The following is a 21,751-nucleotide window of genomic DNA, read 5'->3' as shown; positions in this document are numbered from 1 at the left end:
AGTTTCGGTTTCGTTGCCGGGCCCAAAGGCGGGGCGTCGGAAACTTTTTTCTGCGGTTTGACCGGGCTCGATGGCGGGGTCGCTACCTCACGGGGTCGGTTTTTTGGTAAGGGGACGTCGTCACTCACGGTTTGTTGAACGTCGAATTCTTCGACCTCCGACTCGTCCCCTTCCGACCCTGACTGTTCTTCATGATTCTCGAGGTTCTGGTCTTCGAACAGCTCCGGGATCGCCTCAGACTGCATTCTGGAAACCTCGTGTCTTCGATCGACGGTTTCTAATCGTCGACTTGGAAGAGAATGCTGCGCAGACTTCGCAGTCCCTGGATTCGTGTTCAGGCGACAGGCAGAGGTTGCACACCTCGTGTAGGTCCTTGTGTGGGAACTTAGCACCACACATTGGACATTTCTTAAATGGAGTCCTTTCCATGGACTCCGGGCTTGACCACGTCGAGAAAGGCCTCCTGTTCGTCGACGTAGATCAAAGTTTTTCTTTGATGTTTGGAATCGAAACGCGTCGGAATGGAAATGAAATCGCGTTCGATAACAATACCGTCGAATTGGAAAGGGAATACGCGCTGAAAAGTCACTTCTTTCCGAAGTCGATCTGGAGCGCTTCAATCCTCATCCGAACCCGATGGCGGAAAAAAACAACCTAAGGATTGAGCCGATGCCCATGCGCACTAGCAACCAAAGGAGGAGTCACCAAGCTACAAAAGACTCTCCAAGAGAAAAACAAGTGCAATCATCCGAGCCCAACACCAGATGGCGATCTATTCATAATGTACCATCTGCAGCCCATATGCCTCGAACCCCCTATTAGCAGGTAACTGCAAAGCCCCCATGGACTTTGCCACCTCAATATCTTTTCCAGCGAGGTGTGAACTGCTGGACCAAAGTAGTGGTATTTGTCAAATGGCTGAATGAAAATAGAGGCCTGTACCTTAGGATTGAAACCTGAAGTTATCAACCATACATGTCTGCATAGCAGTACGCAGGTGTTCACTGCGTGCGCAGCTGTGTCTGCTGAGTTTAGGGTGCATTTGATGGAGGTATTGGTGATAAGTTTGCCCTGCTGAATAAGATCATTTGCCTATGATTTATGCACATCAGGCAGAAACTACATGAGTTTTTCTAACTCATCATAATGAGCCCTATCATATCTGGCTAACAAAGCCTGAGCATTAGCGATGCACCAGTGATTAGCCGCTTGTGAGGCTAACCTTTTGCCCGAGACACTGATTAACTTGGACTTCTTATCGGGAGGAGGGGCCTCACCTGTGGTCTGTGAGTTAGCTCTCTTGAGAGCATTGGAAACCACAAGAGAGTCTAAGGGCAGCTGACCCTTGATGTAAGCAGGGACAGTAGGTGCCGGTTTATATTTCTTCTCCACCCTAGGAGCGATGATTCTTGCTCTTACAGGATCTTTGAAAACCTCATCTGCGTGTTTAAGTATCCCCTTAAGCATTGGAAGTGTATAGGTAGTTTTTTTCAGAGGAACTTAGGGTCTCAAACATGAAGACCTCTTCTAAAACCTCCTTATGCAGTTCCACCCTGTGATAATTATCAGCCCTGCTAAGAAGATCAATGTACCCTATATTGTCAGGTGGTGATCTGGACGGATACAAGCCAGAGTCATTATCCGTGTTTGGGTCAGTGTCATAATGCTTCCATGGGTCAACATCTTGTTGCCTATCCTCATCCCCATCCCCTTCATCCTGTGGGTTAGGTGATAGTTGTGGTGAATTAGTGGATGTGCTGAGTAATTGAGGATTAGTGGGTGAAGGAGGTGGAATATATGGTGGTGAAGTGTAAGTACCCACATTTTTTCTCTTCAGTGGAATGCAATACTCTTCCTGTGGCCCATTTTCCTTTTTTTTCAGGCAATATGGCATGGATATGATCAGTGTCTGGGTTTATAACCAGTTCTTTCGGTTTCGGATCCGAGGTGGAACATCGGACCGAGGCTCTTTTGGTGGAGTCTTTTTGTCTTTGCTTGCCGTCTTCGGCGTCGAATGTTTCGGCTCCGAACTCTTCCGTACCGAAGATTTACTCTTCAATGGAGATAAATTGTGAACCACAACATGCTTTGATTTCGGCGTCGTCATGGGGCCGACTCGAGCCTGAGCCGGAAGGCTTCTCTTAGTGTTTCGACCCCGGGGGTGGGGGAGCTCAAAACTTTGTCTCTGTGCTGACCTTGGCTCGCAAGCAGATGAAGGACCGGAGCCTTTATGGTCTTGTGCTGTTGGGGCAAGGGGGCTTCTGTACTGACGGTACGGTGACCCGGTGTAACATGCTCCTCTTCTTCCATGTCGGAGTCTGTCTCGGACACAGAGATGTATTCTTCTTCCTCAGCTCTTTGGCTTGTGTTTCTACTCGGTCGGAATCTTCACCGAAGATGTCCGGTACGGAGCAGACTTTGTGTTGCATCTTGTGACGTCGAGCCAGACTGTCACAGAGTGTCTTCTTTGATCGAAACAATCATGCGCGTTGCCGTATTTCTCGCTGTGTTCCGGGGATCAATATAGGTTGCAAACTTCATGCAGGTTGGTGTGCGGAAACTTGGCGCGACACCTGGGACAGAGTTTGAATGGAGTCTGTTCCATCGACTCCAGCGAGCCACTTCCAGCGAGCCCGGCTATCGAGAAACAATACTGTAGAGGGTATTGGATTGAGCGTCAAAGGGAACCCGAGAAACGGTGCTGACCGGAGCACAGCAATTCACATCCGAACCAGATGGCGGAAAAAAACAATCTAACAATGGAGCTGATGCCCATGAGCACCATCACCGAAAGGCTGAGTCACCTACCTCGTGGCTGGAAAAGACTTATTCAAACAAAAAAACAAAGTGGAAACATCCAGACCCAACACTAGATGGCAGGCGATGCAAAGAATGGGATCTGCAGCTCACATGCCTGGAACATTAAGGTTGTGATGACAGTTACAACAATCAAGCAACTCCCCACAATCTCCAATGCAAAGTAATTCACACATGATGCTCCACAATTAACACATCATAGATAACATTGTAATGAAATCACAGGTGACAGGACGAATCACATTACAGTAACACTACGAATGAAATCACAGTAAGCGTTGAAGACCCCTACATCCCAGAAACCCTTCACGTCAAATCTACGCAATCGACAGAAGGCTGGGGAAGATGGGGCAGTCCTCAGACTGACCAAGTGGCGCATGAAATGCTGCTCAGCCAAACACTTCAGACCGACAGCAGTTTTTAGTTTTTTTTTTAGTTTTTTCTTTCATAATTTAGGCAGGGTTTAACCTCTCTTGAAAATGCCAACTCTAATAAGTTCCCCTTGGCATCAGGGAATTCTCACCCAGCCTGCTTACATTTTCATCAACTTTTGACCTAGACTCTTCAACATAAACAAACCCCCCCCCCTCCCCAAATGAGAGTATTCATGAAGAGACTCAGCAAGTCTCTTGCTATATTCCGACTGTATTGTTTTGTCAAAGGTGCTTAGCACTGGATCATACTCACTCAACAATGAGTTGAAGCTATACTGTGAGCATAACTTTGAGGTTATCCTGCCATTTCCTAAACAACCCATTATTTAAGGGAGAAGGTTGTGCCCAACCTGATGGACCAGTGGATCGTGCTTAAACTGATGTACACCCTTTCACCTGTCCAGCTTGAGGGTACCCGCTAGGAGACTAAGCTCCCAGTGGCATAACTCTCCAAGTCACTGAGACATGCAAGCCCCTCGACCAGTTCAAGCTGGCGACTAAGTGATGTAACGCATAACATAAGGCCAAGCCAGAGGCATTGGAACGTCCTTATTCTCTTTTCTGGAGTATCTGGACCAGACAGACAGACACACAGACAGACAGACACACACATGCAGGAAAAGATGACTTGTCTTAACATCTATGTACAACAAGTGGGGCCTTAAGATTAACTCTAAGATATCAGAAGTAATGCCACTTAACATCCCAAAGACCTCCACCAATCAAGGTGGATGTAAAGGATCTAGCCATGACTGCGTTCACCTGCCTAGGTAGGCCGATCAGACATGATGAGCAAGCAGTGTCATCAATAGCAGACTGACTAGGCCAGGAATATCGTCAGGATGCTTAACAATGTGTAGGTCATCGTATTACAGCATTAAGACCTCTACAAGTTGAATATTGCAATTAAAGGATGCAAGATCTGATATATTTTGTTGTGGATTAATTCAATGAGACAGTGTGCTCGAAGGCATTCTCTGTAATGGAACCTTTGTTTGTTTCTTAAAGGCTGTTTTGGTGACCACCTTCTGTTTCTGGATATAAATGTACCACTTCATATTGTACAAAAAGGTGTGTTCCTGAAGTGGACGCCAGACACCTTGAGATTTGTATTTTTGATAAATCCATTGCCAAATACGTTTTTCTATGCCTCTCTAAAACCAATATTCATGGTAAACTCAAGAGTCTGAAAAAACAGCACTTAACAAACATTAGCTCGGAAAATCATTTTGCTGACCTCAACCACCCTCTACAGATTTAAGGAAAATCATGAGGTGAATGTTGCCCCCAATTTTAAGTATCCCATGACTTGGATTACCAACAAATTGCTCCACTGAGGCAGGACAACATCATCAGTAAGATATCAGTTCCTTTGGTGCATCAACAAAAACAATGACGAGAAAAAAAACATCTCAGTCAGTGTCTTGTGGACAAACTCGCTCCTGGGCTAATCAAGAACAGGTTTGTGCGGACCAAGAATGTAGAAAAAAGCGTATCTTTAAAACAAAATCCTTATTCATCAAGTCACAAATTTAGTTCGCCAAGTATGCCAAGAAGCTTTCAGATTGTAAAATCAATCATCAACTCAACCACTTCAATTTATCTGACCCAGATAAGAAATGTCAACAGTGTATTTGCCATTTCATCAACTTTAAAGTTAAAAAGATCATCGCATCTCTATCTTGCCCCTCTAGCTCTACGTCCTCCCATGACTAAGAACATCTCTGTGCAACTGGTGTTGACTAAAATCCTGATCTAAATTTAAATCTGATTTATGTGAATTATTTCTAATCTTTAGCCCCCACACACCCCCACCCCCACCCCGACCCCCCCCCAAACATCAAGCACATCATAGATTATCTTCAAAATATCCTAAATATTATTAAAATTAGGAAAATAGTACTGGACAGTTTTGAAAGTTCAACGAACACAAATATTGGTATTCAACAGTACTCAAATTCTCAAATATCAGTTTTCTGCAATGTGTATACTCACGCCGTAACCATCTGATAGTTTGAGTGGTTGAACAAATAGCCTCCAATTATCCACATTACATTGTCATGAACTACAGCTTTGTGAGATGCTCGGGCAAGCTTTGGGTTGAAATACTCCTCACGAGTCCAAAAGGAAATATTTGCTGGCACAGGGACTGAACAGCTGGGGCCTATATGGTAAAAAAAACATTCAAACATTGATTTCAGACAAAGATTTACAAAACAATTCCCAAATGAAACCATTCATGCAACTAAGGTTACTGATAAAAAGGCAATCCTACACAATTAAAATCTAACCATTATTACTGTGTCATAAAAGAACGTAAGGTTGTGGTAGGTGCAAATATGTTAGGGATTATATCACTTACCGTGAAAGCATCTGTTCTTGCATGTAGTGCTGTAGATTAACATGATTTGCATACTCCAGCCATCTAGTGTCAGGTATGTATGTTTGCAAGTTATTTTTCTTCGAAGAGGTCTTTCGAGTCACAAGGTAAGGTGACTCCTCCTGGTAATAGTGAGCATGGCATCAACTCCATTGCTAGATTGTTTTCCCACAAGAGAGTGAGAATGGAGTATAAGTAAGTGTAAGTAAAGAGATGTCCATGCATATGAAAATATAGATTAGGAGTGCAACGACCACAGGTGTCCAGGGAGAAGGGTGGACTTATGTGAATCTACTGCACTACATGCCAAGAACAGATGCTTACAGATTAAGTAACATAATCCGTTCGAGGCATATGTGGCTGTAGATGAGCATGCTTTGCATATACTGTATAGCAGTACCCTTCAAAAAGTGGACATTGTAGTTGCTTGACCAAATGTACATAGCACCGCCTGTCCTACATTAGCTGTTGGCATGCTAAAACATCCACACAATAGTGCTTGGTAAATGTGTATGGTGTAGACCATTTAGCTGCTTTACAAATGTTAGCTATGGGAATGGTACCCAAAAAGCCATAGATGCACCCATCTTACAAGTAGAATGCACTCTCAAGAGCACAGACAAAGTCCTCTTGGCTTCGAGATAGCATGTCTGGGTGCATTTAACAATCCGTCTAGAAAGGCGTGATTTTCAAATTGGTTTTCTTTTATGATGGGGAGCAAACTCTTTGTCCTGTCCTCACCAACACTTCTTAGGAAGGTGATATCAATTAAGAAAGCAACCTTCCAAGAAAGAAACTGGAGGATGCACTTGTACAAGGGTTCAAGGGGTGGACCCATAGTCTTGTTAGAAAAACACTGAGATTCCACATAGATACCTTGGTGGCATCACTCTTTTAAAGCCTTCCATAAAAGCCTTATTAACTGGCATTCTGAACAATGAAAAGTGTTGCAAATTTAGAATATAGGTAGATACTGCTGCAAAATGTTAACTTTTGCAAGTGTAAGCAAGTCCTGAGAGTTGTAAATGCAAAGGTAACAAACCATGTTCTGTATAAATTGAGTGGGCCAATCTTTTGGTTATCACAATAAATAACAAATATTTTCCACTTTTCTGCATAGCAAGCTCTAGTGGTGGTTTTACGTGTTTCCTTAAGAATGGCCGTGCATTCTGCTGGCAGATTTAGATATCTGAATTCTAGGACTTCAGGAACCAAATTGTCAGGTTTAACTCCTTTGGGTGTCTGATTTCGCCATGGTTCTGAGTGAGAATGTTTGGGTTGAGGTGACGCTTCTTATGTTAAACTACTGAAAGCTCTAGCAGTGTAGACCCCATGGTTGAACAGTCCTGTGGGAGCAACTAGAATGAGGGTGAGAGACATCGCCCTGAGCTTCTGAAGCATAGGCAAATATCCCCGACTAATTCATCCATATGGCATTGCATTTGGATAGAGGGTGTGGGAACCTGGAGGCAAAGTCTGGGCATTTTGCATGCTTTGCAGTCACAAAGAGGTCTATTTGGGGAAACCCCCATTAGTGGAAGTGTGGGAGGAGGACTTGAGGGTGGAGTTCCAACTCATTGAATTGTTGCCGCATTCTGCTGAGGTCAGTACAGTCGTTGTCTGATCCTGGGAGGTGTTCCGCTAACAGATTTTGTGATCTATTGCCCAACCCCAAATGGTCCGAGAGTGGCGTGACAGCTGTAGAGTGTGTTAACCCTAAACACCCCCGCCCCCCATTTTATTGTACATTGCACTTGGCTGTCATATTGTCAGTTCAGAATAGAACAACTTTGCCTGTGAGATCAGGTAGAAATTCTTTCAGCACTAGGTGAACAGCTTGAAGCACTAGGTAGTTGGTGTAGAGATTCTGATGTTTGGTGTTCCAGAGACCCTGAACTGTTAGATCTTGTAGGTGTGCACGCCAAAATATGAGGGATGAATCCGCTGTTAGCACGACCTGTGAACCAGGGTCGATGAACAGCCACCCTTTTAACAGGTTTTGCGTGTTCCACCACTGCAGAGTGTGAGGAGTGCAGTTATCTACCAATACAAGACAACCAGTCAACCCTGTGACTGAGTCCACTGTCACGCTAATCCTCCCCATAGAGGATGCATGTTCATTCTTGCATAAGGCACAATAGCAATGAAGGATGCCATCATCCCCAGAAGGTGCATGAAAGTTTAACTGTTAAGTATTGATTGGCTTGAAATTGAGGTCACAGTTTTTTAAAATGTTGAATCCTGGCTGCATTTGGATAGGTCAGACCTACTTAAAAGTACAACTCCTAGATATTGTTGCAGTTGTGAAGGTTGAAGATGGGAGTGTGTTGTTGACACAAGAGGTGTGTGTTTCCTTTGACAAGCCAGTCTTCCAAATATCGGAAGACATGAATATTTTGTCTTCGTAAATGCGCTGCTGCCACCACTAAGAATTTGGTGAACACCCTGGGTGCAGTTGACTCCAAACGGAAGAACTTTGAATTGATAAGGTTTCCCTACTATCACAAATCTTAAATATTTGCGATGCAGTGGGTGAATGGGGATGTGAAATTATGCGTCTTTAAGTCTAGTGCTGACATGAAGTCACTTTGCTCTAGAAGTGGAAGCACTTGTTAAAGTGTGGCCATATGCAAGTGCTCTGATAGTATGTAATTATTTAGGGCCCTTAGATCTAAAATAGGCAGTAGAGAGACATCCTTTTTTGATGATTAGGAAGTACAGGAAGTAAACCCTTAATGTTGTATAGGAACCGGCTCTACAACTCCTTTGAGTAATAGAGCTTGCACTTACTGTTTGAGCAGTTGTTAATGTTCGGGAGAGAGAGCATGTGGATGTGAGGTGGAATATTTGGAGGACTGATAACGAGCTCCTGTTAATAACTATGTTGGATGATGTCCACACCCAACTGTCTGATGTTATTAACTGCCAGGTGAGAAGAAACTGTTGTAGTTGAACTCTACACATGTAGGATTATCGTAGGAATAATCAGTAGAGTCACTGTTTGCTGCCGGATGGGGCATTACGAGCTCAGTGACGCCGCTGACGCCTGTCTTCCTCCTTGTCACATCAAGGGTACCTACCACCGTCCCCCAGCCCCTTGGTTCAATGATCACTTAAAATTAGTGAAATCTAATTGTAAAGCACTCGAGCGACAGTGGCGGAAAGACTACGCACCTGAAAAAAAAAGCACGAAATAAATATCATACGGCCTGTACAAAGGCCCGAGCCCTTCACGTTGCTAACGTCATAAATACTGCCACAAACAAAGCAAAAATGCTTTTCAACAAGGTGAAGGAATTAGCAGGTGCACATACTACTGCTACCGCTCGCCCGCTTAAAGCACAATGCCAAGACCTCGCCATTTTCTTTACCGAAAAAATTGATAAAATAATCAGCGACATCAACAACAACACATGAACAACAGCCTCTAATGTCGACACCGAGTCCACATCCTGTGCCACCAACCTCCTTGACCACTGGCCTATGATTACTACTGAATATCTGATGTCCACACTCAAAACCTTAAAATCTGGCTCCCCCCGCAACCCTATCCCAGTCAGTGTCTTGAAACAACTAGATATTCCCTCCTTGAATATTATCATGGACACTTTAAATTCCTCTCTCAGTCTCTCTACAGTTCCCTCAATCTGGAAGCACGCTATGGTCAGTCCACTTCTGAAGAAACCCACAGCCGACCCCGAGATACTAGCCAACTACCGGCCCATTTCACTCTTACCAGTCTTCTCGAAACTTCTGGAAAGACATTCATTCTATCCTAACTCATTTCACTGAAGAAAATGTTCTCCTTCATCCGTCACAGTCTGGCTTCAGGGCAGGTTTCTACACAGACTGCTCTGCTTGGGGTAACCGAAAACATCCGGAAACTCCTGGATGAGGGTCAAACGGTCGCACTCATTCTTGTTGACTTGAGTGCGGCCTTTGACACCATCTCACATAAAAAGCTACTCGCAACGTCAAAACGAAATGGCATCTGTGGGACGGCACTTGACTGGATCAGGTCTTTGACAGATCGGACATTTCAAATAACCTCCCCCCTGGCCTGCTCTGATACGTTCAGCGCCCCCCCAAAGAGTACCCCAGGGCTCAATTTTGAGCCCTCTACTTTTTAACTTATACCTCCGTCCGTTGGCAGACGTTGCGGACAAATCCGGACTCACCCTCATGACCTATGCGGATGATTCGCAGATTATTTTTTCACTATCCGAATCCAACCCTTCTGCTCCTTCCTCCCTTAGACAAGGTCTCCACGATATTTTCAGCTGGATGTCCAACAACCAGCTGAAGTTGAATGGAGAAAAAACTGAGGTCCTCCTCCTGGGAAAGAACCAACACTTATGGAACTCCACACATTGGTCTACAAGCTTAGGACAACTTCCCCAACCTACCACTCATGTACGCAATTTGGGGGTAGTTGTTGACAATGCCCTCTCCATGAGACAACAGGCCAACAAGGTTGCTGGCCTCTGTTTCACCATCATAAAGTGGCTAAGAAAAATCCTGTGGATGTTGCCTTCCGCTACCCAAAAGACCGTAGTCAACGCCCTTATAACTTCTCGGCTTGACTACGGCAACATCCTGTACCTTGGTTCAAATCAGGCAGTAATCAGGCGACTGCAACTGGTACAAAATTCAGCCGCCAGACTACTATACAATATCCCTAAATCCTCCAGCGTATCCAAACACCTGAGGGACCTGCATTGGCTCAGGGTTAAGAACCGGATCAGGTTCAAAGCTCTGAGCTATATGTTCAGGATTAAAGCTGGTACGGCGCCAAAATATCTTCAAGCATTGGCCCGCCCTTACTTTCCTAATCGAAATTTACGCTCACAATCTACAGCTACTTTCTGTGTACCCAGGTTTAAAACTAGCAAGAATGGGTGGGAGGTCCTTCTCACACCTAGGACCCACCCTCTGGAATAGACTCCCTCCCCACATCCGCAAGGAGGAGAATTACGCCATGTTCAGGAGAAGCATAAAGACCTGGTTGTTTGAGAAATAAATCCTGCTTGTTTCATTTGATTACACCTATCCTGTCTTGTGTCTCGGCGCCGGGAAACCCTGTTTGGGTAGTTGTGCGCCTTACAAATGTATAAAATAAAATAAAATAAATAAATGTACCTTAGCCCCGACCTTTGAAGTGGTTACCCCTGTAATTTCCTCTGAAATATTCTCTAGATGGAGAGGATTGAGTTTGTGACCTGTAGAAAGATGTGGAGGCATCTGTGGAAGCAGTGTTAAAGCCCGCTCTATAAATGTAGCGACGAAAGGATCCTTTATTAGTAGGTGTTTGAAGTGCTCCCATAGATTTGGCAACTTCAGTATAGTTTTTCATTTTCTACAACACCTTATCTACTTGTGGAACAAAGAGATGCTCTTTATCAAAAGGAACATTTATTAGAATTTGCTGGACTTCTGGCTTAAATCCAGAGATGTGCACCCAGGCATGCCTCCTTAGGACGACACTTTTATTGATGCTTCTGGCGGGGGTACCAGCAGAGTTCAGTGCGCATCTAATGGAGGAGTTGGAAATTAATTTTCATTCCGGCACCAATTCTTGTGCCTTCTAATAATGCTCCTCTGGGGGATATCAAAGGAATTCCTCCATCTCAACCCAGTAAGCCTCCTTATACCTGGCCAATAATCCCTATGTATTTGCAATTCACCAATGATTGGCAGATTGTGCAGCAACTCGTTTGCCTGACGTAATTATAGGTTTTATTTCTTTATCAGGAGGTGGTGTGTCTGCGGTTTGCCCTTTTACCAGCATTTTAAACACCTAGGGAATCTGGTGGAAATGGACCTCTAATAAAAACTGGGTCAGACTGTGCAGCCGAATAACTTTTGTTTTCCGTAGGGGTAACAATGAGAGTACAAACCGGGTCTTTAGAAATATATGCATGGCGCATCATTCCTGATTTCATCAATGAGATATTTTATGTGTAGTGCATAGTGTCTCAAATAAAAAAAACTTTCTCCATAGATTCTCTTTGTAGTGCCAACCCATGGTATGCTGCTTCCCTAGTTATAAGTTCCTGATATGATGAAGTATAGTCAGGAGGCAAGGGTTTGGCAGGATACAGGTCTGGAACCCTGTCCCTTGGAGGGTCGATATAATCCTGCCAGGGGTCAGGAGGTGCTTCATAATAGTCATCCTCTTCTACATCGGCATCTGGTTCTGTCTGTGGAGAACTCAGAGGTGTAATGTTTAAAGAGTTATTTGGTGAATGAGGTACTGGAGGTACAGGTGATGAAGGTGATGAAGTTTGCCTCTTAGAAGGTGGCCCTGGTGCTGTTTTTGATATTGCAGCCAGTCTCTGGGTGTATGTGGATCCACTTGAGTTTCGAATCGAGTTTTTCTTGCATGGTATCCAAAAATCGGCTCCGGGACTGTAGTGCGAGCGGATTTCTGTTTTGATACCGAAGGCAGCCGAAGTGGTTTCTCGATGTCAACCATGTATTTATTTGTTTAATTTCTCTGTCTACCATTTATTTGTTGGTTTGTTTATTCATTTTTTTATTTATTTGATCACTTGGTATCGCGCACAACTCCGTCCCAAAGGAGCATCTCGGCACTGCGCTGCACAAGAGGAGAAAAAGAAAGTCTAAAATATGTAAGTCTTCAACTCCTTCTCAGAGGAAGGGAAGTCAGGCCAAGAGCTAAGGCCAAAAGGAAGCTTGTTCCAATGGTAGGGGGCAGTGTAAGAGAAAGATCTGCCCCAATATCTTGCATTGCTAATGCGAGGAATAACCAAAAACACCTTGTCCGACAATCTCAGATGTCTAGCAGGAAGGTAAGGATTTAGTAGGAACGTCAGATAAGCTGGCCATGACTTAAAGAGAGCTTTGTGTGTCAAACCACAAAGTTTAAAGAAGACACACTTCCTAATAGGCAGCCAATGAAGCTTTGTCAGGATCGGAAAAGAAAGTGAGCGTGAAGGAGGGTTACAGTTTAGTCACACAGCAGTATTCTGAACTACCTGCAGTTTTGACAGCAGGGTATCATTCACTGAGAATGGCAAGGTGTGCCCATAGCCAGGCGACTGGTGAGAAGAGCCTGGACAAGACTCTTCCTAGTTGCGTCAGGAAGTAAGGGCAGGTCTTTTTATTAGAAGACTAATTATTATGTTATATTGGAATTGATTGCTAATTTTGATATAATTTCTTAGAGTGCACTTCCGATCTTCCCCGAAGTGTAAGGGGCTCTAGGGGCCAAGTCCTTGTCTTCGCTCGGTGATCCAGCCTACCCGCCCAGGTCCGACTCGGTATCCTATACCGTTGAGCGGAGGGCGGGGTAGACAAGAGCAAGACACGCCCAGCATCCCCGAGACTTCTGAGCGGTTAGCAATCTAGCAGCACTCCTCACAGGGCTACTTAACCACTCGTCGGTCAAAGCGCGCAGCGGTTGCGTGCAGAGGGGCGCCATTGACGGCGCCGAAGACAAGCCAAAGACCAGCCCGTCTGCGCCCGTCCGCGACAGGACGAGGCGAGGGGCCATGGGGGCTGCCACGACTGATTCACGAAGACTCCCCTCTAAAAGGATAATGTACACTTCTCAGGTACTATTGGGACTTAATACCGATCCGTTAGTGGGCTATAGAAGTGGTGATTTTCCTGACCTTGGAGGGCCTTTTTCCTGCTTCCACTGCTACACCCAATTTCCCATCCATAAGAGGGAGACTTACAATATAAGATGTCCCAAACCCATGATTCCTATGATTACCAATACTGCTGGAAATCAATATTCTCCCTTGGGGAGGAAAAATATCCTCTGTAATATCAGATCACTCTCCAAACACTCTGCGGAGGTTTGGGACTTAATTTCGTCTCAACATCCAGACATATGCTACCTCACAGAGACGTGGCTTAAACCATTGTACCCCTGCCATAACTTTGGGAATTCCGAGCAACTACAAAATAGTTAGACTAGACAATCCCACTAAAATAGGTGGAGGAATCGCTATTGTACATAAACAGGAAATCACTATTTCAGTCTTAGAAGAACTAAGTACCTCGGATATTGAACTCTTAGTTTTTAAAATATCATCGTTCCCCAAAGTAAGTCATAAAGGCGCCCTAGTATATCGACCGCCCGGTCCCTGTAACAACTTTTCTGACATGCTGGTAGAGTTACTAGCCCCACATGTCAATGATGACAGTGACTTTGTGCTAGTTGGAGATTTTAATGTACATAGTAATAGGTCAGACTGCAGCGAGGCACAATCCCTATTAACTGACCTGTCCTCTCTAGAACTAATACTAAGGAACAGTGGGCCAACACATCAGGCAGGCCATACCCTAGATCTGGTATTTTCTAATGTCCCGCTAGTCTCCTGTCCACCTGCAACACAGGTCAATTGGACTGACCATTTTGTTGTAGAATTTGTCACTCCCCACTGTGTACCCACCCCTCACGCCCAATCTTATTACCGAGTGTCCGCAGACAGTGGCACAAAGTCACTGATAACACCTTTAAGGAAATATTTAATCCACCCCTATTCTTACCGCAGGAAAATATTATAACCACCCTTAGTAAATTTGAAAGGGCGACTAAGGAAGCCATAGATAAAATTGCCCCTATGAAACAGTTCAAATCAAGACCAGCTAGCAAACAAGAAATCTGGTTTTCTGACCACCTAAGGACACTTAAACTGAGTGCCAGGAAACTAGAAAAAAGGTGGAGAACTACCCACCTACAAGAGGATAAGAAAAAGTACTGGGATGCACTTTCCTTGTATCACAAAGCTATCCGCACAGCACGCAAGACCTATATTGCATCTCCAAGGGTCCTCTACCAAATCCTGCAAACATTTGTCAAGCCTGTCTCATGTGAATCCTCTGAGATGGCATCTCAGCAGCTATGCGACGACATTTCTAGTTTTTTCACCAACAAAATCGATAAAATATACGACAAAATAGTATGTGCCAACAAAGCAATTACCACAGACTTGGCATTTCCCCAGGTGGATACAGAACTAAAACTGTACACACACTCTTTAGATACCTTCCCTCCCATCTCCTTACAAGAAACCTCCTCTCTAATACTACAGATAAAGAGTGGAAGTCCTGATACCATCCCTGCTAGGATAATGCCTGTCCTAGCAGAACAACTCTGCCCCATGATTGCAAATTTGGTGAACCTTTCACTCAGTTCAGGTACCGTCCCCAAAGAATGGAAACGAGCCCTTGTCAGACCCATCAGGAAAAACACTGCCACTGTAACCAACCTCAGACCCATCTCCTTATTACCATTTTTAGGAAAACTTATCGAAAAACATGTAAATCATCATCTGTCTGGATACATTGAACATGCTGGCGCCCTGGACTACTCCCTGTAAGGGTTCCGGCCAAAACATAGCACGGAGTCCACCCTCCTGTCTGTCACTGATGATCTACATATGTACCAGGACAAGGGCCTTTCAGTCATCTTGGTTCTATTAGATCTGTCTGCAGCGTTCGACACCGTGTCTCACACCATCTTGACTGATCGGTTGTCGAACGCTGGCATTAAGAACAACGCCCTTGACTGGTTGAAGAGCTTCCTATCTGATCGCACCCAGAGAGTCACCATGGGGGCGTATCGTTCAGCAGAAGTGGAGATCTCAAAAGGGGTGCCACAAGGCTCCTGTTTAAGCCCAACCCTTTTTAACATCTATGTGGCACCCCTGGCAAGAGTGATGCGTAGGTATGGTTTCATCCACGTATCATACGCGGATGATACGCAGCTCCTCTTCCCTTTTAAGATTCTCTCCGCTGATGTTAGGAGCTCTTTTTCATCAGGCATGAAAGCAGTGGCAAACTGGATGTCCTCCAATTGCCTTCAGTGTAATGTCAACAAAACTGAGGTAATGTTGTTTGGAGAGGCTAAAATGCTATGGACTCCAGAGTGGTGACCACAAGACCTAGAAGCAGTTCCTGAGCCCAAACTGGTCGTAAAGAATCTGGGGATTCGATCAAGATTTGTCACTTAAACAAAACACCAACTATATTTCAGGAATATGTTTCCACACCATCAGCTTGTTACGCAAGGTCTTTCCAATGCTACCTGACTGTTAGGAAAACTCTTGTTCAGACATTGATTCTAAGTCGGATCGATTACTGTAATGGCCTGCTGCTTTCTGCCAACGAAGGCGTGCTGGCTAAGCTTCAGGTCATTCAGAACACGGCAGCTCGCCTTGCTCTCAATCTCCCCCCTAGAACTGCCTCTAAACCTCTCCTTGAGCAGCTACATTGGCTCTCGATCCGACAAAGAGCCAAATTTAAAATATGTTGTCTGATCCATAAATGTCTAAATGGACAAGGGCCCGCCTACCTAGAAAGGAAATTTGTTCCTTACATTTCGACTCGTTCTCTTAGGTCCAGCAATAATCTTCTTTTAGTAGTTCCCCGTGCCAAAAAAAACAGACACTGGTGTAAAGCTCTCTCCATTACTGGACCTACTCTATGGCACAAACTCCCTCTGTCTTTGAGACAATGTAAAGAACATCTCACTTTCCGGAAACTCCTGAAAACCGCTCTGTTCAGAAATGATATCTAGACTCCATTCACTCACAAACTTCCGTTACTACTGGCTCCATAAGCGCAGAGATACTCCAGCTGGAGTTGATTCAAGCGCTATACAAACCAGCAAATAAATAAATAAATAAATAAATAAATAAATAAATAAAGGTAGCAAAACATGGGCAGCAGGTAGAGCTAACTTGCTTTCATGGAGAGCGATTGATTCAGCCTCATGACAAGATTTGTTTACTACCAGCTTAGGTGTAAGAGCCGATCCAAGATGTGCTGGCCACCAATCGGCTGACCATATCTCGGTGGCCTTACAAAAAAGCATGATCTCTGCCTTGTCGATGTTGAATTGAAGACAGTTATTACTCATCCAGACAACAACTTCATCATGCGGTTTGCGATTATACTCTTCACCTTGTCAGAATCACGACCAAAGGAAAACAGTAATTGTATGTCATCTGCATATGACACAATCTACACCGCAGGCTCGAACGATACGAGCTAATGGCCATATAGATGTTAAAGTAGGACTCCGGCACAATCCCTGAGGGGAAACCATTGTCCATATGCATAAGTCGCGACTTGAACGAATCCAAGCGGGCTGTTGTGTTCGGTCGGCAAGGAACTCCATGAGCCAATGTAGCGACCTGCCATATACCCCTTCCAATGCAAAACCTACTAGTAAGAACAGAGGGAGTCTGTGTCAAATGCTGCTGATAAATCCAACAGCACCAATATGACAGGAGTTCCAACATCATCATAATATCTGACACAGCCAATAGGGTGGTCTCAGTGCTGTGCAGCTCTCAAAGCCGATTTTGAGATATTCAGAATGCGGTTAGCTATAAGAAAGGCAGAAAGTTGTTTATTAAAAAACCTTTTCGCAAGTATAGATAATCGTGAAATAGGTCTATAATTGGAAAGAACTGTTGGATCAGCAGTAGATTTTTTCAGCCCCGGAGACACAGAAGTACCCTTCCAGTCCCCGGGCAGTAGCCAACGAGAGGTTGAATTAATCTGTGACCATGGGAGCCAGGCATACTGCTTGGGCGTGCAAAGGTCCTGCAGAGAACCGGACGTGGCGTGGAGAAGAAAATCCAACACCAGAGTTCTACGTCACACAGGCTACATAGGATGTGGAAGATTAGAATCCAACTCATTCTCAGACAGGGAGGGAATGACAGAAAAATGACAATAAATGCTCTCAATTTAGATTTTTTTTAAAGTCAGCTAACTCATTGCACAGCTCTTGAGAGGCCACAATTGCAGAGGCGCATGCCCAGGGGGTCTTGAAGCTATTCAATACTTTATATAGCTCTTTGGTGGAGTTTCCGACATTAACAATTGAAGGGGCAAAATAGGTTTTCCGCGCTGCTCTTATAATATACTCTAAGCCTGGAGCGATATTATGCTTGATTACTGGGATATTCGGTAAAAGCCATCTACCCTCAAGGAGTTAACAGACCGATTTCTCTGGACTCAAATTCTCCGAGAACCAGGAGATGGACTTCTAGCAGAGGCAGATGAACATTTTTTTAGAAGGTGTGATACGATCAAAAACAATGGTCAAAGAATTATGGCCGACAAAGCTGTGTCCACATATAAGTGAGATAAAGACAGGGGGCAAAAGCCAGCCTTCTCAAAGTCACCAGGGGTGACTTTTCTAGTTGCCTCTGTATCTAGATACAGTTTTCTTAGAGTTTATGCATGATGGAAAACCGGATTAAGTAATGGTCTGTCAAAGTGACAGGAAGAGTTGAGCCACGAGAGACTTTATTAACATTAGTAAAGATAAAATCCAATGCGTGTCCTTCCTTATGTGTGGGGCTGGGCACTGTCTTTTTAAGTTGGATCACACCTGGATCACAGTTCTCAGGGATAGTTAAAATCACCCAATAGAAGAAACCTCGCAGAGGCCAAGGTATAGGGTGCAGTAAAATCCATTAGCACCTGAGTTAACTCCTTTTTCGTGCCTGGAGGAGGTATAATAGCGCCACCTTGGAAGTGAAAAGGTGTAACTGAAATAGTTGCACCCTCTGTCAAGCAGAAAACGTATTTCTACTGCTTGCTGCCAAGTATAATACCACAGGATAATGTTTCTATGGAAAAGTGATAGACTGTGCTTATAGGACATCTTAGAATTTTCCACTATATTCAACAGTACTAAATCACTCCCTTTTCAGTTGCACGCTATGCACACATCATTGCCCCCAGATTAAAGAACATATTATAACAAGCCAGTGAATTATGAGCTACAGAAGTATGTTGCAGGCCTTGGTAAATGTGTATTTATTGCCTTAAACACATTTTAAGTAATTATAAGAGGACAGTCAGGGAGACCAAACCTACAATTTAACTAAAATAAATTCAACGGTAAGCATTTGAAGAGGAACTATCTGCAATAAGAGTTTGAGGTTACCAACTTTATAGCATCTTTTAATGGCAGCGTCTGAATTTCTAGGTATGTGGAAGAAAAGAACAGTCACATAGTCAGATAGTGAACAGCTCGAAGAGTCTTGCAAAATGTGTTATAATGGACTCTTCTATAGAGGACGGCAATGCAAGAGGAGGTGATGCTGCAGAGTGAAGCCTTAATGAAAAGCTTATTCAGCAGCTATCTGCAGATGCTTGTTAGTGGTCTCTAAATAGTTACATCAAATGAAGGCTTACTTAGCAGAGTCTACAAAATAATAAGAACATTTTGATGTAGTATGACACTGTTGGATTCATTCACCACCGGGTGCAGGTAATTTGTAGGCTCATATATAGCTAACAATCGAATAGAATTTCCAAATTTGTAGCATACTTCACTGAATTATACGTTTCTTTGGAGGGAGCAAATATGGCTTTTCTAATAGAAAGGATACAGGTTCCAAGAAAAAGACTAGGCAATGTACATCTAGAGCCAAAGTATGATAGACAACTGATTTCCCTGATCAGCTAGAAAACCAGGAGACATCCAAAGGAAGGCACACTAGGACACCCACACCATTGCATCTGGCCATTCCCCCATCAAACCAATCCCACTGCCTATTCAAGGCAAACCAACAGCATTTTGTTCTTGACAGAGTAGCAAATGAATGGATGGTGCAGGCCTCAAAGATTCAGAGTGAAGTAGAAGGAGTACAGATTACTTCCTTGAGAATTTACCACTCATGGAGAGATTTAGAAGACCTTTACCCCTTCTTTCCTGGAAGAATGGACATCCTCATATTTTACCTTCTGGAGCCAAAATAGCAGCCTCGCCTCTGTCCTTCTGCATTTGTGTACAAAATGTTCTGAAGCTTTTACAGTCATTTGCCTTATGTGTTGGTTGTAGGCGATATATACATTCTTTGTGTGGGTCCTCAGAGTGGAGACCTTTTCCCCCACAAAGTTTCCACATGCAGATCTTGGAAGCTTTAGTCACAGTGTGATTATTTTTAAGCAGAGTAAATAGTTAAATGATTTGGAAATGTTGAGAGAAATATATAAAATTACCAAATACATGATTGACTGAACACAGCTCAAGGAGACTCCCTTCACACGCAATGTGTGGTAGAAATCTAAACTATGGTGTTCTGGGTCAATAGAGGTGAATGCTGTGCTTTGCTCTGAATGACAGAGTTTTCTTAAATATTTTTTAATGATATGAATAGGCTACTCTAGTGACTTTGTTAAAGCCATTCTGTGTATGTTTTACATTGTTCTGCTCACTATGTTTACTATGACACTCCCAGCTCGACAGTGGTGATGAATCAGAATGTGGGTCTATGAAACATCCAATAGTGGAGAAAGAACATTCCTTTGGTATGCACGATAAACTTACCTTGCCAGTCTGCATTACACAAACACCCTTTTGTGCCGTTGCAGAAACCTCGTTCAGGTTCACCACAGTTATCTGTGCAAGATGGAATATCACAAGATTCTCCTTTCCAGTTTTCTGAGCATTCACATTCAACAATGGTAGTGCTGTTGGTTAACCTGCACTCTCCGTGACCAGAGCAATTATTGGGACAGGTGTTTATGCTGAAATCAAAGCAGAACATGTATTTCAATTTAGCATATCAGTTTAGAGACATGCTCGGATATAATTATTTTTTTATTACCACTACGCTTTGGAAGATGTCAAACAGGTAAAATAAACGAGGAAACGGGCTTAAAATTGGTCGGTTCAACTAGGAATCAAACCTTTTTCCAATAGAGGGATTGCTAAGCTTTGCTTCACGTCCTTTTCTACATACTAATGCTAAGTAATGTCCATTGATCATTTGCCCACTTTCTATTTTCATGTAGACACTGCCCTTTTGCTATTGCCAGCTAGATTTATAACAATTTGCAAAAATAAAAACAAAAGATTTTCATCCAAGAACACAGATCCTTTCAAAGCAGACCGAACATTCAAGTCTGACGTAGTTGCTTCCTCGACTAGAGAAAAAACACGCTTATGCAAGCAATCTTAAAATGGGAATAAGACTAAATAAGCTGTGAGTGTTGCAAGATCTAAAAGTTTCAAAGAGCTCTGATTATTTATTGCAGTAATGTGCCTCAGAGGGATAGTTTTTGCTCGCAGATTATTCTAAAGATCAGTCAAACAACTCCGAATACTGAAGAGCACACAACACTTGATATGTACACTATTACAGCTGCTGCTCGTCACAAAGCTATAATCCTGCAGAAGCAAAGTCATCAGTGCCACTTAAGGGCAGGTTAGTATCAGACACGCTTTTTTGGTTCAGATAATACTCACTCGAAGCTCTGCAGCTATAGTAAAATGGTGGCAGGCAGGACAGTAAAACAAATACAAATTGAACACACAAAAGAGAGTTCCACACACTTAATAGTTTGTGTGAATAATCCTGTAGTGGTCCCAGCAGTTCTCATAATATACACTGAAAGCAATTCTCAAAGCTTCCACTGACAGCTACTACCTTAACAAAAGAGCTCAAGAAACAGGAGCTCGATTATTTCAAAGTAATTAGACTATAGATTGAAGGGACCATGCACTGAATGATTTTTATCTCGCCAGGAGCAGCAAGAGATGGTCGAGAGGCCAATCTTAAGACAGATGCACGCCTATGCATGAGGTTATGTACAATACGAATAGTTTAGAATTGGACTCTGCTTGAATGACCGCTCTACTGCATCTTGTCTTCCTGGACATCTCAGCAAATATGAACCCCAAACTAATCCCACAAAAATAATTGCATGGAACGATGCTAATGAACTGAATACCATTATGTTAAAATGTTATCTGTTTGCATTATTATTATTATGTTTCTTATATAGCGCCTGTATCTCCGCGCTTGCCTTTGGAACCTGTCCTGGCTTTTCCCTGTGAGATAGCCCCTACAGGGCATCCCCAAGGTGAAAGCCAGGCATCCCGCCGCGGGGGGCCGTTGTGGAGATTAAGCAAGCTTAATGCCCAGAGTTGCAGAGTGTGAACCCATGATTAGGTCAGGCACCGAAGCGAGAATTATCGAGTCCATGGACATTTGAGCTCAAGACCCTGCCGCGTCGGGAATTGAACCCTGGTCCCGGGTCTGACCTCTGCTTCAGGGTCTGCCTGCTCTAACCAGTGAGCCACACTTCTCCACTATTGCAGGTTCTTTCC

At 43.7% G+C, this 21,751-nt stretch overlaps 1 protein-coding gene across 1 annotated transcript in view; it reads right to left on the bottom strand.

Moving 5' to 3' along the window:
* Positions 1–21,751, bottom strand: part of ATRN (attractin) — a 960,574-nt gene that overhangs the window by 799,661 nt on the left and 139,162 nt on the right. Inside the window, exons 5-6 of the mRNA XM_086964304.1 lie at positions 19,967–20,166; positions 5,247–5,415 (exon numbers count right to left, since the gene is read on the bottom strand). Coding sequence (XP_086820430.1) covers positions 5,247–5,415; positions 19,967–20,166 — 369 coding nt within the window. The remainder of the gene's footprint in view (positions 1–5,246; positions 5,416–19,966; positions 20,167–21,751) is intronic.

The sequence above is a fragment of the Lissotriton vulgaris genome, chromosome 3_2 (assembly GCF_964263255.1).
Source record: "Lissotriton vulgaris chromosome 3_2, aLisVul1.2, whole genome shotgun sequence".
NCBI lineage: Eukaryota > Metazoa > Chordata > Amphibia > Caudata > Salamandridae > Lissotriton > Lissotriton vulgaris.
This window is presented reverse-complemented; position numbering and strand designations above follow the sequence as displayed.